At 35.6% G+C, this 14,638-nt stretch overlaps 1 protein-coding gene across 5 annotated transcripts in view; it reads right to left on the bottom strand.

Annotated features, from left to right (window-relative positions):
- The window catches only part of Ccser1 (coiled-coil serine-rich protein 1), a 1,234,532-nt gene that overhangs the window by 582,873 nt on the left and 637,021 nt on the right, over positions 1-14,638 (bottom strand). For all 5 annotated transcript variants that reach the window (NM_001443688.1, NM_001443689.1, XM_087658738.1 and 2 more), the window contains 1 exon segment: positions 6,527-6,604. In NM_001443688.1, the coding sequence (NP_001430617.1) occupies positions 6,527-6,604 (78 nt within the window).

The following is a 14,638-nucleotide window of genomic DNA, read 5'->3' as shown; positions in this document are numbered from 1 at the left end:
TAATAGATTCATAAGTTCTATCAACTTAGTAATACTCTTAGATATATCTACATGAGTATACCGATATTTCCTCTTCTGTTTTGCTTGGATATCTGTCTATTTGATAATGGACCAGTCTGTCCATAGTCATTTGTGACAAGAAATGTTGATGAAGGCATATCTTAGAAACATATTGATAAATAGATAGATAGACAGACAGACAGACAGACAGACAGACAGATAGATAGATAGGTGGAAATGTATGTGCTGGCAGATTTTTATAGATACTTTTGATGTGTTTTGGATCACTCTATTATATTCACAATAATCTATTTCACAAACAATGTGCATGTGACAAGGCTACACATCCACAGGATATGTTTAAAGATAAAAAGGACTAAAATGTTCATATGATTAAATGACATTCAGTTACTTAAATCATTAAGAAAACAATATTTTACTATAATTGTAAAACAGTAATTATTACATTTAAAATGGCAAAATTTAAGATCCTCAGGGCTATGTATGTTATATAAAGATGTGATTCTGTTTATGTGAAAGACAAAGTGACAGAAAAGGCTTTCAGAGATGAAAAATGCAAATCAAATTAATATTTACTTATGTTACAGTTTACATAAGTATATTTCAGTTTCACCTTTCATAAATCACAATTGTGAGCAATATTCTTGATATTCTCATGAAATAATAATGATTTTTCAGAGTCAATAAATATTTGTAAATCTCTATTAACTAAAAAATAATCTGTTAGGCCTGGTGTGGTAGCTCATGTCGGTTACTCATGAGGAAGTGCTGCCATGAGCTCTTGACCCTCTTACTCTACATAGTAATTTGCAACTGAGCCTGGGCTAAAACTACCCTGTCTCCAAACAGCTGGGAAATCATTCTTAGCCGAAATTTTGCACCCTGCTTCACAGAAGCAGAGAGTTGTAACACACGACATTTGGAGCTCCACATCAGGGTCAGCTTCCACCTAGAGAATAAACAACTCACCCAGTTCCAGGTTTTCCTTAAAACTGAAGAAAATGATGAACATTTTATATAATTTTTCTTCCAGAAAATAATTCCATATTGGAATAAAACATCAATGTGATGGATTAAGTCCAAATCCATAAATCCATTTATAAACATAAAATTCATAAAATAATGATAAATCTGAAATAATTTTGATATTTATAGAACTGACTCTTTAAGTATTCTGAACTGCAAATTACACTCTTTGGTATAAATTTTCTATATACTAATTCAGCTTCATAAATTTACAATTGTAATTACCATCTTAACATGGCATCACTAAAGAGTATAATTTCCCTGCATTCTTACTTTACAGTGCATAAGGTTAATGATATATGTGGCGTGCTTTTAAGAAACTTTCTAATGGAATATTCTAAGATTTCCTGCTCTTGTGCCAGCTCTGTATAAATACATTTATGAAACTTTTTCTTAGTTCTCTGTGACTACATTATAAAATCACTTTACATCTTTATTTTTAAACACTTTCAATCTATCAATTTCAAAGTCTTTTGTCCCCTAAAAAAATCCATTTCATTTTCTTCCACTGGCAAAAGTTATATAAGCTTGAAGACCCTCAAATCCCAGAAGGTGAAGCAAGTGACTAAAAATACCAACCCTCAAATAATGAAGCAAGTACTTGGAGATTGTTTATATGGCATAAGGTATTCACTGTGACCTGGAGATTATCTCTCATCTCTAACAGGATGTATAGCTACTGCACCCTTGAGGACTTGACGATGGTTCTAATGGGGCACCAGGACAAATCTCTCAGAATATTAAGGGACATATGTGCATATTTCAGTTCATCCCGAGCAAAGGGCCGTGGAGGGAGGCGAGGAGGGAAATGGAGTGGAGACAACACATATGCAATTATCAGGAACTAAGGTTGCATTTAGCTTTACTCTCTTTCCGTTTGTCAAGTGGAAATGATGGACTATACTACATCAGTGTTTCTTCAGGAGGATGTCACCACTTCCAGGTCACAGAACACAGGAAACCTGGGTTCTCTTCCCTCACGTAGGCTTTGTTTCTCTAGTGTCAGTTTCTTCACACAATCTGTGTCCAAAGTTATTAACACAGTTCCCTTTTTCATACTAAATGGTCTCCGGGCCACTCAGATCCAGGACCATAGCAAAGATAACAAAATTCTGTCACTAAGACATTCAAAGGATCTTCAGAAGGATATTATAATAGGGTTTCTCAATGATAGCTTCTTCCCTCTTCCAAGGCACACAATTCACCCCTATGTGCTTCAGTGTCCCTGTGTAACTCTTCTGATGCCATCTACACTGTCAGCCTCACACACAATCAGCAGCTCTTTCTGTGTCTCCTCTCTTTTCACAATGCACCTAGAACCTTCTGATGGGTTCTGTCATTTCTTCATTTGTTATCCTTAATTCTGCAGATTAAGCAACTGTGCATGCCATGAAACACCATCTAGGGCTTTTCTGTGAAAAGTTCCAGGTAAGTAGTGATATTTGTTGAATATGAATTGAAGAGATTTTCAAAAGTATGTTATAAGACTATCAGTATTGAATAGCCTGTGTCACAGGTTTCCTGTTAGCATGTTTGACCAATCTTTTAAATTAAGTATTTAGTATAATATTAAAAATATAGTTTGATTAAAACAAAGCTCTAAAATCTGCAAATGCATTATTTGCTTTGTAGGTATAAACAGAAATACTAGTGTTGAACGCATATTAACAAATGAAGCATTTGGAGACAGACAGTATTTTCTTCTGGTAAGTTTTCAGGATATATGAGCACAGCATCAGATGTTCTGACTATAAATGATGAGGCCAGGAATATAGTATACCTAGGAAGATTTAATTCAATACAAGTTGTTAGGAACCAATGAGAATGCTGAACTGACAGCTACTCAACAAAGATAAAAAAAATAACCTTCCCACTTTAAAACAGGGCTGATCAGCAGCTGCGGTAAAACCCAGGCATCTGCAGCACTATTCCAAATGAGACAGGATAAACTCCTCCAATATATAAGGGGTATTTGTATACTAACTTTCAGTAGATGCTCCAAAATGAAATCTAATAAAGCCAGTAAAGGTTTTAAACTACATAGAAAAGAAGAACTGAGAAATTCTCTCAATGTCTTTATATATAACATAAATTTTCCTATTATTTTTCTAGAGTGTAAGTCTGGCTAGGGTCAAAAATATGAGTGATTCTGCAATTAGGCCATTTTTAATAGTCAAATAAAATCCATTAGCAATACATAAACTGATCATAACAACTTAATATTTGATGGAATATCTAGTAATTTCACATTTTAAAAGCGATCAAATGTTAAGAATTCAATTGTAATAAACACTTTCTATAAAAAAGCTTAAAACACATAAATGAAAGTATTAAAATATTTTATTTAAAATTCAAATTCTAAAAGACAAGTTTTGTGAATTATTCTGAATGAAATTAATGTATTAATTGAAATGAAAATTTACACTGAAAATCAACTATATTCATTAAAAAGCAACCTTTTATTAAAGATATCAAGGAAATAAAATATTTCTCTTAAGATATTAAATTAATGAAGTCCTGAATTTCCTCACTGATATTTAAGCCCTTCCCTGCTGAATTTAGCTATTAATTCTCAAATATTTTAATCAAAATATTATTTGCAGAAGTTCTCAAGCTTCAAATATTTATAAAAAGTCTACGTGCACGGGAACACCTTTATTTATGTGGTTTACATAATCAGAAGGATGTCGCTCTGTTGATGTGGTCTTAAAGTAAACTCTGTTGCTTCCCAACTCTACTCATCCATCTTCCACATGGTATCAATAGTACAGGTGACACCTAAGAAATCAGTGCTTTTCGAGAGTCCTGATAAAATTTCTTCATGTAACAGTTTATTTTAAAATCATTTAGATTGATCTGTGGTGGTCTTTTATTAACATGTTTCATTCTGCGTTCATCATATGAATTCCTTTCTTAAAGAGCATGCGCAGCAAACATCATGTCCTGAATGCTAAGGGTGACCTCTCCTTTTGTAGTCTGACACCAACCCATCTGACACATGATCACATTTAATCCCTAAAGAGCAAATGCTAACTGATATTGACAGCTTCACAAACCAGAGAAAACTTCAGAACCAAGGATGAGATCCAAGGTTTCGACAAAATACTTCTTTCCTGCAAAGCTCTAGGAAAATTATGAATAGATGTAGCATATATGTGTATTCTTATAAAATTCTAACATGAAAAATGTCACGAAATATTCTGAATAAAATATTATAAAGCTAGTAATCAAAATGCGTGTGAAAATATTAAATTATTATCCTAAGTAAATCACAGTTGAGAGATGACACTTCCTGTTCCCTGAGAAGTGTGGGTAAGTCACATGTATTCTCGTCATGTGCTTCATGCTTCTAAATTATTTACAAGTATGTCTTTTTCCAGGTTTCAACAGGGAAACGACTCTACAGCTTTTGCATATAGCTAAGGACAGTTACTGTCTTAAGGCTCCGGACAGTTATTTATTTGTGATTCTGAGGATTCTGTTATATAACAAGGACTAGGAGGTTCTGGGTGCATCAATGTGAAGAGAGCACTGTCATGTGTTATCAGCTCCGCAAACTGTAACAAGTATTTGATGTGGGATTCTTTGAGAGCTGCTGCCAAGAAAGTATTCTGCCTTAGCCTCTGGTCAAGGGCTGATGGACAAGATAGGAACAATGAGGACTTTAAGAGAAATACCATGTGCCTGGCTCCTTTGAAAAATTACATTTACATATTTAGAAAACCAAGTACCATGATGAATTGTTCCAAAAAAAAAAAAAAAGAATACGATTTGTCATAGAGAAGAAAGTTCAAAGGAGGCAGCAGGTAGCTAGGTTCTCACCAGAATTCGCAATGAGTTTTAAAACCTTACACAATTGCACAAAAGTCCTGGTGTTTTTGTTTGTTTGCTTTTTTGTTTATGAGTTACTAAACCAGTTACAATTCAGGTTCCCAAAATAATATTTCCCAAATCAGTGCACAAGCGCTTTTGTTATCTTTCTATTAAAAATGCATTTACACCTCCCAACATTCTAGGTAACACATAGATTTCACAAGACCAAAAAGTTTCAACTTTCTAGGAGTAATTCCTTAATGAATTGAGTGCTTTGAAGTAACTGGATGCTAAACTAACCTGAAGATTTGCCGATTATGATTATATAATTCTCTTTGAAATATATATTTGATAATAATCTGACACAGATTATTATCTAAAATACATGTTGAGGTTACACCCTAAGAACTGATACATACATATACATTTGACATGGTTATATTGGGGAGGGGGATCCCTTGAAAGAGATAAACAGTGGATTACTTAATATTGTAAAAACTATTTTACTCTCAAAAATAAAGATTAAGAGCATGCACAGAATATACACAACTGTGCTATAAATACTTCTGTAAATATACTAGTATCTGAAAAATATTTAAACATGTAGAAGAACAATGTTAAAATAAATATTATATTAGGAAATGAGGAATAGAGAAAATTTTCAGGAAAAGCATAGTTTTAATACTTTTAAAGTAAAAGTACATTTTCATAATAATTTGTGTTAGATTTCAAACTAACTTATTTAGTTAGGCAGGCATGTGCAGGTACGTTGTTAAAAATGCTGTGATGGTTTTCATGGCAACACAAGAGTGACATGTCAACTTTATGTCAACTTTTATCATGAAATACAAATACAAACAAGTCATCATTACTGTGAAATCTTCACAAAACTTAAAGTGGCACGTATCTAATTATTATCAACAAATTAGTGATACCTTCCTCATCACTTCTAAGTATAAAAAAATGTTCCCAATAAATAGAAATGAGTCAGGGACCCCCTTTATATTTTAGCACAGGGAGTATAAAGCCATGAACTTGAAAAAACCCACAAAATTTAGAGCTATATTTAAGAAAAGATTGTTATTTCGATTAGCTTTACAAAATCAGACAGGGTTCCTAGAAGAATATTGGGTTATAATACATTTTGCAATCCTATCAGCAAGTATTTTACATTAATAAAATTACTAACTTTTAATTAAATTAGTTGCATTGCCTACACCAAAGCCCAAGAGCTGGAATATTATTGTGAAATTAGACAGATTTTTTTGTTTGTTTGTTTCACATGCCTGCATGTAAAAATAATGCTTGGCCTTAGGTTATTGCAAACATAAAAACTTTATTAAATTGCTAATGAATAAATTAACATTTTCTTTAAAACAAATTATCCTAGGATTCTTCTGCATGTTTCCATGCAGAAGGCATGTGCCTTAAAATTTACCAGCTCAGGAGAACATGTTGGAGAGGTTGGCTTAAAAATAAGAGGAGTTTAGTCTGCCATTGGTGCCTGGAATTATCTTTTTAAGCTCTCCAAGATGTTTGGGAATTATTTGTGAATAAGTAATGAATTAATTCGGGCAGTGCAGGACATCACAGCAGAGTACACAAGCTGTGGAAGTCTGCGAACCAATAAAGAAGATAACTGGTTTCATATAGGATGTGTACTTACATCACATCCTAGAAGTTCAGTCTGCGTGGATTTATCTACTCGTGAAGCAAACGCCTTCTGTAAATGCTGGACCTTTTCCTGCAAAGTAGAAAAAAATCACAATGATAGTGAGCTATGTGCTTCTATGTTAATAGTTTCGACTGACAACAACTTAATTCCCAATTCAACCACTGTATGGGCATCTACACTCAAATATGGTGGGTTTTGTCGTTGTTTTGGTTTGGTTTTGGTTTTGGTTTTGGTTTTTGGAATTAGTGTATTTACAGCTTAGTTTCCAAATCACAAGCCCCCACTTTGCCATCTTTTCTTCTAGTCTAAGAGTGACCGGTGTTTTTGGATGAGGAAAGTTCCACATAGTCTCAGGCATTTGAATGTAGTTGTAGGAGTGTGTTTCGTAACTGTACAAGATTGGCACATTTGTCGGTTAGGATGAAGACTCTACTGACACCTCAGCTATGGACAGGAAGGTGAGTTCTTTGGGAGCCAACTCAGAATGGAAGTGAGTGTGACAGGGAGATTTCCTTGGGCAATAGCATTCACAAAGCTCTGAGGTCAGAGAGCTTACTACAATGATGGGCCTAAATGGCTACAAGTTTTAAAAGGTAAGGGAAACTGAGGGAAGACGAAACAGTGGAGAATGAAGCCAATGAATGCCAATCCTGAAAGCACAAACCCCTGCCCAATTCCAAAGTCAGTATCCTTCAAAAATTCTATTCTATGACTGTGGGCCAGAAACATATTTGAGATAAATCAGCACACTGATTTTAACTTGCGGGAGGCCTATATTATGTATAAAAAGAACTGAGAGGAAAGTAAGAAAGAGAGGGGCATCTGAGGATAAGCAAATGCAAAAGTCTTAGCCACCTGTGCTTTGTGTTACCTCCCTAATCCCTCAGGGTAAACAAAGACAATTTCTCTACTCCCTTTAGGGGATACTGGAACGTTAAGTAGATTGAATTTCTCACAGATAACTTTTACAAATAAATCTGTAAACATAATTATATAATTGACTTTAGCTTTTCCTTTCCAAGCAGTGAACAAATAAATATTTCTTAATTAAAACACATGGGTTAGATTATTTTAATTTAAAATTAATAAATCATACGTGTGCATAAGTTACAGAAATATGGTAGATTTTGTAGAGTGTCAAAATGAGATGAAAATGTATAATGACATATTTGTGATGATTCAGTTACAAAATGTATGTTGGTAATGAGTGCTATGTTCTAATTCTACTTGGTACAAGTTTGTTTGGTTTTGTTTTGTTTTGTTTTTCCCTATCCAACTCTCTGAGTGAATAAATTGCAAATTAGAGATAACATGACAAGGTTAATACAGGGAAAACTAACTGTCGCCATAATAAATAGATGCATATAAACCAAAGAAATGCAGCTTTTGAACTTACAGAGAATTTTAAACTAAATTTACATTTTCTTTGCTACTGTAATTGTTATCGTTGTAATTATCACTACTTAGAGCAGATGCAAATAACTCAATATAGGCTAGATGTCAGGCACTGGAGCAAGTAACATGTCCAATTTATCCATGTAATGGTCCTTTTAAAGATATTGTCATTTTATTACATGAAATAAACACTGAGATAAAGATCACACAATACAGTCAGTAGAACTGAAATTTTAAAACTTTCTCTGTCTTCAACCTTATTGTTCTTGTGCATAAAGATATTTCAACTATGAAAAGCTATAAAGAAATGTTTTTTTCTCTGTCATATATCCAAGAAACATACTAAATATATAATTTCTGTAGTCACTGTACAGCCAGTAATGGTAGGGTGGTAACAAACTATTCTTCAGGTCCACTTGTCTATATTCTTTTTTCAACCTTTACTAAGTTATACTTTCTGTGGAAGGAATGTAAGTTCACCTCATATTTGGTAATGTATTTGCTGTAGAACTACAATTCCACAGAATACCTGCTACCACAAATATGATCATCATGCATTTTACAGTAGGAGTCAGAAGTGAAAGATAAGGTTAAGGATGACTTACAACACAATTCTGAGGGGGAGGGGCAATGTTGAAAAGCACACACATAAAAGTCTAATTTAGAGAAAGAATAAAATTCATTTAAGAGCCATGATAGCTAATCATAGCAAAATATTATAGAAATTATTTATTTCTAAAAGTCATACTCAAAACACAGGCCTAGGTGTTGAGGATTGCTGTTTGTATTTTCTGCTCTCTCAAGAGGGTGCCCCAACAAGTAGTAGGTCATGTACTCAGGAGGTTTCAGGTGAAATCTTACTTGATCAAATAAAGGCTAGAATCTACTATTGGGACTGGGCAGTGGGGCAGAGTTGGAAGTTTTAAGAGAAGGTAGAGAAGAAGGGAGAAGAGAGAGAATGGATGGGGGATGGGAGAGAAGATGGAGGCAAAAGAGCTAGAAGATGGATCAGACCCACATGGCCTGGAGGAGCCACAAGTAGCTAGGAATATCATAGCTGGGCAGTACAGTGGGGTGTCTGTCTAATCTACATGCGCATCTCATAATTAACTGAGTTGTGTGTTCTTTGTATGGGAATATTGGGGTTGGAGATTTACCAATATAAATCTGGCTGGTATACATAAGTCTCTTGTGTTTTCCTTTCATGGGCTAGAGGGAGCTGAGTGAGACTGGAGTATTGTTGGTGTTCGGAAAATCCGTCATGGGGATGGCCTGAGGAACAGAGCAGAAAGCTATCCAGGAAAAACAGTTTTGGTCAGCTTAGCAAGAGAGGCCAAGACAGCTGCTTAGAGCTAGCCATGGGGGATGGGCAAGACCACCTTTGCTAGCACCTAGTGGGATAAAATTACACACTACACATGTTTGTATTTGTGTGTGTGTGTGTGTGTACATATGTGAGTAAGCATGTTGAGCAACTAAATGGCCTTAAATAGATTCTTTCTCCACAATACATGTTATCCACATAAAATGATACTTTCCCATGCCAAAGTCATCCCTATACTCCCAGTCCTAAGTTAATTTCCAGTCCTCACAATGTAGTTTAAAATTATCCATAACTCGAGTATCAAGAATCCAAGACCCTTTTCTGACCATTGAAGGCATCCAGAATGAACAATATAAACAGACATACAGATACACAGACACACAGACACAGACAGTCACACACACACACACACACACACACACACACACACACACACACAAAAGCACATGCATGCATGCAAAACATTCATACCCACAAGATAAAGAAATCCAAAAACATTAAAAGCACAATTGTTTAAAAAACAATAGTCTCACTCTATATATCCGTAACAAACACACTAGGAAAAAGATCATTGAACATCTCTGTTCTCAAAACAAAGAAAATGAAAAGCTGGAGAAATCAACCTATGTTGAAGACAGTAACTTGGGAAGAGATAGGGAGATGGAAAGACCTCTTATGGGTTAGCAAAACTCATAGAACATCCTATCAAAGGCACAATTTACAATTTCAATTCAAGCCCGAATCAATCAAAATACACACAACATTTTTCACAAAATCAGTAAAAAGAAGTCCTAAAATATCCCACAAAACTGCATGCTCACATTTACCAAAACTCTGTAGATATCTTCAACAGTCCTAAGCAAAATAGTAGTGCTGGAGGGATTACTGTACCAGATTTCAAGCTAAACATGAAAATCTAAAGTAATAAAAACACCATAGTTCTGACACACAGAGAAGCAAGTGGATGAGTAGAACAAAATAGAAGACCCAAACAAGAGTACACTTAATTACAGCCATGTGATATTTGGCAATGATGCAAAAAATGCACAGTAGAGAAAAGGCAGCATCTTCAACAAATGGTGCAAGTAAATCTGGATGCCTATATCAACCCATAAGCATGGAGGGCTTTACATTTTACATTTTTTATTGTTGCTCTCAATCTTTGTCTTCCAAGATTTGTAATTTTCCTGGTAACCTCCTTAGTTAATGTTATGTGTTAGTTGTACTTATTTATTTATTTTTATTGGATTTTTTATTTACTTTTTAAATGTTATTCCCTTTTCTAGTTTCCTGTCCATAAGCCCCGTATCCCATCCCCCTCCCAACCACTCTCTTCCCCCTTTCCCCCTCCCTGCCCTGACATTCCCCTACACTGGGGAGGTTCAGTCTTGGCAGGACCAAGGTCTTCTCTTCCCACTGGTGCCCAACAAGGCCATCCTCTGCTACATATACTGCTGGAGTCATAGGTCTGTCCATATGTAGTCTTTGGGTAGTGGTTTAGTTCCTGGGAGCTCTGGCTGGTTGATATTGTTATTTGTTATAGAGTTTCAAACCCCTTCAGATCCTTCAATCCTTTCTCTAACTCCTCCAATGGGTATTTCATTCTCAGTTCAATGGTTGGATGCTAGCATTTGCCTCTGTATTTATTTCTTTAGGGTATTGTGAGCAGTAGTAATTCTATGATCTCTTTTTCATTGTGCTAGCAATTGGTATATAGAAGGGCTATTAAATTTTTAAAAGATCGTGTTTTTTAAATTTATACTTATTTGTAAAATGCATGTATATATGAAATGTGTTTATATATAATATATGTGTGTACGTGTATGTTTAAATGAACTTATGCCACTAAAGGTAATAAATTTTTTTCTTTAGAGCCATAGACTGATAAAAAGTTGCCAGGCTTGCAAACATCCTGGAAATTTGTCGGTTTGAGGGAATCCAAAAGATCTCTCAAGGTAAACAGGTGCGCCATTGACCTTTGTTGTTTCTCAGAACTTTAAGGAGAGACTCTGTTGCTGGAGATGCCATGCATGACGCGGACTTACAGGAACCAGACTGGAACTGCCCTCATCCCTGAGGCTTAGCTGTCATATTACCTGAAAGTGACATGCCTGCTACTAAGGGTGAGCAAACATTAGTGCGCCATAGCTATAAAGCCTGTGCCCTACAGCAATGGCTAGTGTGACGAGATTTCTCCAACAGTACATTTGTGATAGGCACATCTTAGAGGTAATTAACATTTGTCTCACTGGACCTAAGGACTGTTCAATATAAGGGAGTTCATGCCTAGTAATGTCAACCCTACCACAAGCCATTCATAGACACCCAGAGGAGAACCCACTACTGCTATTTTCCTAAACAGTTACGATTTCTTACTCCATTCTAAATAGTTAACTTGTAGCAGGAGATAAGTAAGCCACAGCCCTCATTTTAAAAAGCTTTATGTTGCAGCAGATGGAGACCATTACAGAAACTCACGACTGGTCAAAATATAGAAAGCAACTGACTCAGTAGAATCTTATTGCATTTGATATGAATACAACACAACTTTTATCCTGAAGGCTCAGAGAACATTACAGTAGAGTGTGGAGGTTTGTAAAAGCAACAGGAGTAGGATATCTGCTGGGAGATAGTGTTTCATTTTATTATAGAAAACTGATCCCCAGAAATGAATGAATATGGTTGCCTACATTATACCTGCTTGATGGCACCAGCAGTTGACTTGTTCCATTAATAAATGAAGAACTACTAACTACTAGTGGTTCTCAGAGAGAGAAAATTGGTCTTATTTAGGATAACTCCAATCCTGTGACTCAACCTAAAAATATTACAACTATGAACAACAATAAATCACTTCAAACTAGAATTTGTGTGTATGTGTGAGTATGACTGTGTATGTGTGTGTATGATTGTATATGTGTTTGTGTATGATTGTGTGTGTGTGTATGTGTGCGAATGATTTTGGGTGTGTGCATGTGTAACATATAACAAATAAAGTGAAGGACATCGTGAATCTGAGCAGGACTACAGGGGTACAAAACAGTTGTGGGAGGGAGGGTGAAAGTAATATAAAGATACATATTCCTGTATGACATTCTCAAAAGATAAATTTAAAAAGAAATTTAATAGACACAAGTCTGATTTTTACTTTTATATTTTTATATATAAATTTCATACATTACATATGTCTATTCAATGCCTGGGGGTATGGCAACTTTGAATGTATTTTTTTCTTTTTATTTATGTAGTAATTACAGCACATGAAATTTTAAAACATGAAACTAGACCTGTTTCTCCCTATGTAAAAGGCAACTCAAAATATACTAAACACAGGGTACTTGAGAGACAGCTTTAGCAGTTATGGACACTTTTTTTTCAGAGGACTAGGCTTTGATTCCCAGTGGTTCACAATCAGCTGCAACTCTAGTTGAGTTCCAGAAGATTCCATGCCTTCTTCTGGTCTTGGCAGGCACCAGAAACACATTGCAAACATGCAAAACAAAAATTTTAAATATTTCTAAAACTTAAGTGCTGAGTGTCAGGACAGGAATTCAAGCAGGACTGAAACCTGGAGGAAGAAGCTGAAGCAGGGACCACGAAGGGAGACTGCTTCTTATTGGCTTATTTCCCCTGACTTCCTCAGCCTACATTCTTACAGAACCCAAGACCAACAGCCCAGGGTAGGCCCTCCTCTATTGATCACTAACTCAGAAAATTCCTTACATCTGGATCTCATGGAAGCATTTCTTCAACTGAGGCTCTTTTCCCTCTGATGACTCTACCTTGTGTCAAGTTGACACACACACCCATTCCGTGCAGGCCTCAAACTTCTCAAACTTACTCCTTGCAAGCCAAGGATGATGTTGAATTCTGCTTCTACCTCCCAGGTGCTGAGATATTTGTGTCAGTGTGCCTCACTTTCACTCACTTCAACTAGCAGTAGGCTGAAATATGTGTGGGAATCGTTTGGAAATTAAGGTTAAATATATACAAGAATTTTGTTACCCAGTTCCAAGAAAACAAAATGTTTCAAGACACTGAAGTAAACTATGACCATTTGAATAAGGCCTATATTGCACAACAAAAGTTAACACAGACAAACAGCATTGTATCACACTAGGAAGTTTTAGAGCAATAATTACGGTGGGCTGTTTTGGGAGAAACATCTGATAGGCACAGCGCACTGTTCCATGTACCTTGAGTTTGAAGATCAAAGAAACCACTTTTGTTATTCCTGGTTTATAAAAGGGTATTTGGAAAGAATAGGTTTAAACTAGGAAGACTGATTTCTAAAAAAATTAAAATAACGTGAAGTCTGCCTTAAAAAAGTATGAACCTAACATAGATCTAGAGGTTATAATGACGGATACGAAGTACTGCTAATAATTAAATTGAAAGGAGAATAAAAGGTAACTTAAAATGGAAAAGCAATGTAATTTATTATAAGAAAATCGACACAGTGTGGTGGATCAAGATTAGTCAATGAATTAAGTGGGTCAAAGGAATTTGAACATCATCTTATGATGGATTTTGATGTCAATAACAATAATAATTTACATAATACAAAAGCAAAACCCAAAGAGAAAATCACTGGACTTGCTTAATATTGCCAAAATCCAGGGAGGCAAAATCAAAACTACACAGCTCACATCGATTATTTTTACTCCAGTTTAATGAGCGTGTATCAGTAAGAAAGTCAGCAGAGTTAGAAGAACGAGAACAGCTGCCAAAGAAAGAAACTTGTTCAAATGAAACTTAATTTTTTCTTGGAACTTCCAAGGAGACAGGCTAACTTTTCAGTGAAATATGGTCATAAAAGAGCAGTGTCCTTGATGTTCAAACCTGGGCATGCTGCTTTCCAGGATACAGAAGCACACTCTAGGGATGACCTGCAATGATCACAATGACCGAGTGAAACTGGTAATCTGGGGTGAACAGAATATAGTAAGAGCAGAAAGAATGGGACCTGGTACACATGCCTCGGAAGAGGACTATTGTCACCGACTGTGGGTCAGCATATATCAGCAGATTCTAGAAGCTCTGGAACTACAAGGTGTCTTTGCCTTTGAAGTATGACTGTCTACCTGGTACCTAATGGTTAACATTACCTTTAACTGTGAGCAATGGGCTGTCTATGCTTTCTACTTTCCCTTTCCCAGGCTACTTAAACCACTGTGCTACTCACTTACTGAGGAAAGATGTAGGAAAATCTATTCTGTGTGCTAGCACTGTTTTCCTTTGTTTTTGCAGACAATGGTGCCCCACTTTTGTTTCTGTGATATACACCAGAGAGTCCTGTTCAGTACTTTACCATCCTTTACTTTTTGCAGTGAAAAAAGTTACAGAAAAGTAAGGTGAACCCTTTTACAACCATCAACACTGAG

Source organism: Rattus norvegicus, chromosome 4 (assembly GCF_021556685.1).
Source record: "Rattus norvegicus strain SHRSP/BbbUtx chromosome 4, alternate assembly SHRSP_T2T, whole genome shotgun sequence".
Classification (NCBI taxonomy): domain Eukaryota; kingdom Metazoa; phylum Chordata; class Mammalia; order Rodentia; family Muridae; genus Rattus; species Rattus norvegicus.
Note: the sequence above shows the minus strand (reverse complement) of the source record. Positions and strands in the feature narration are given on the sequence as shown.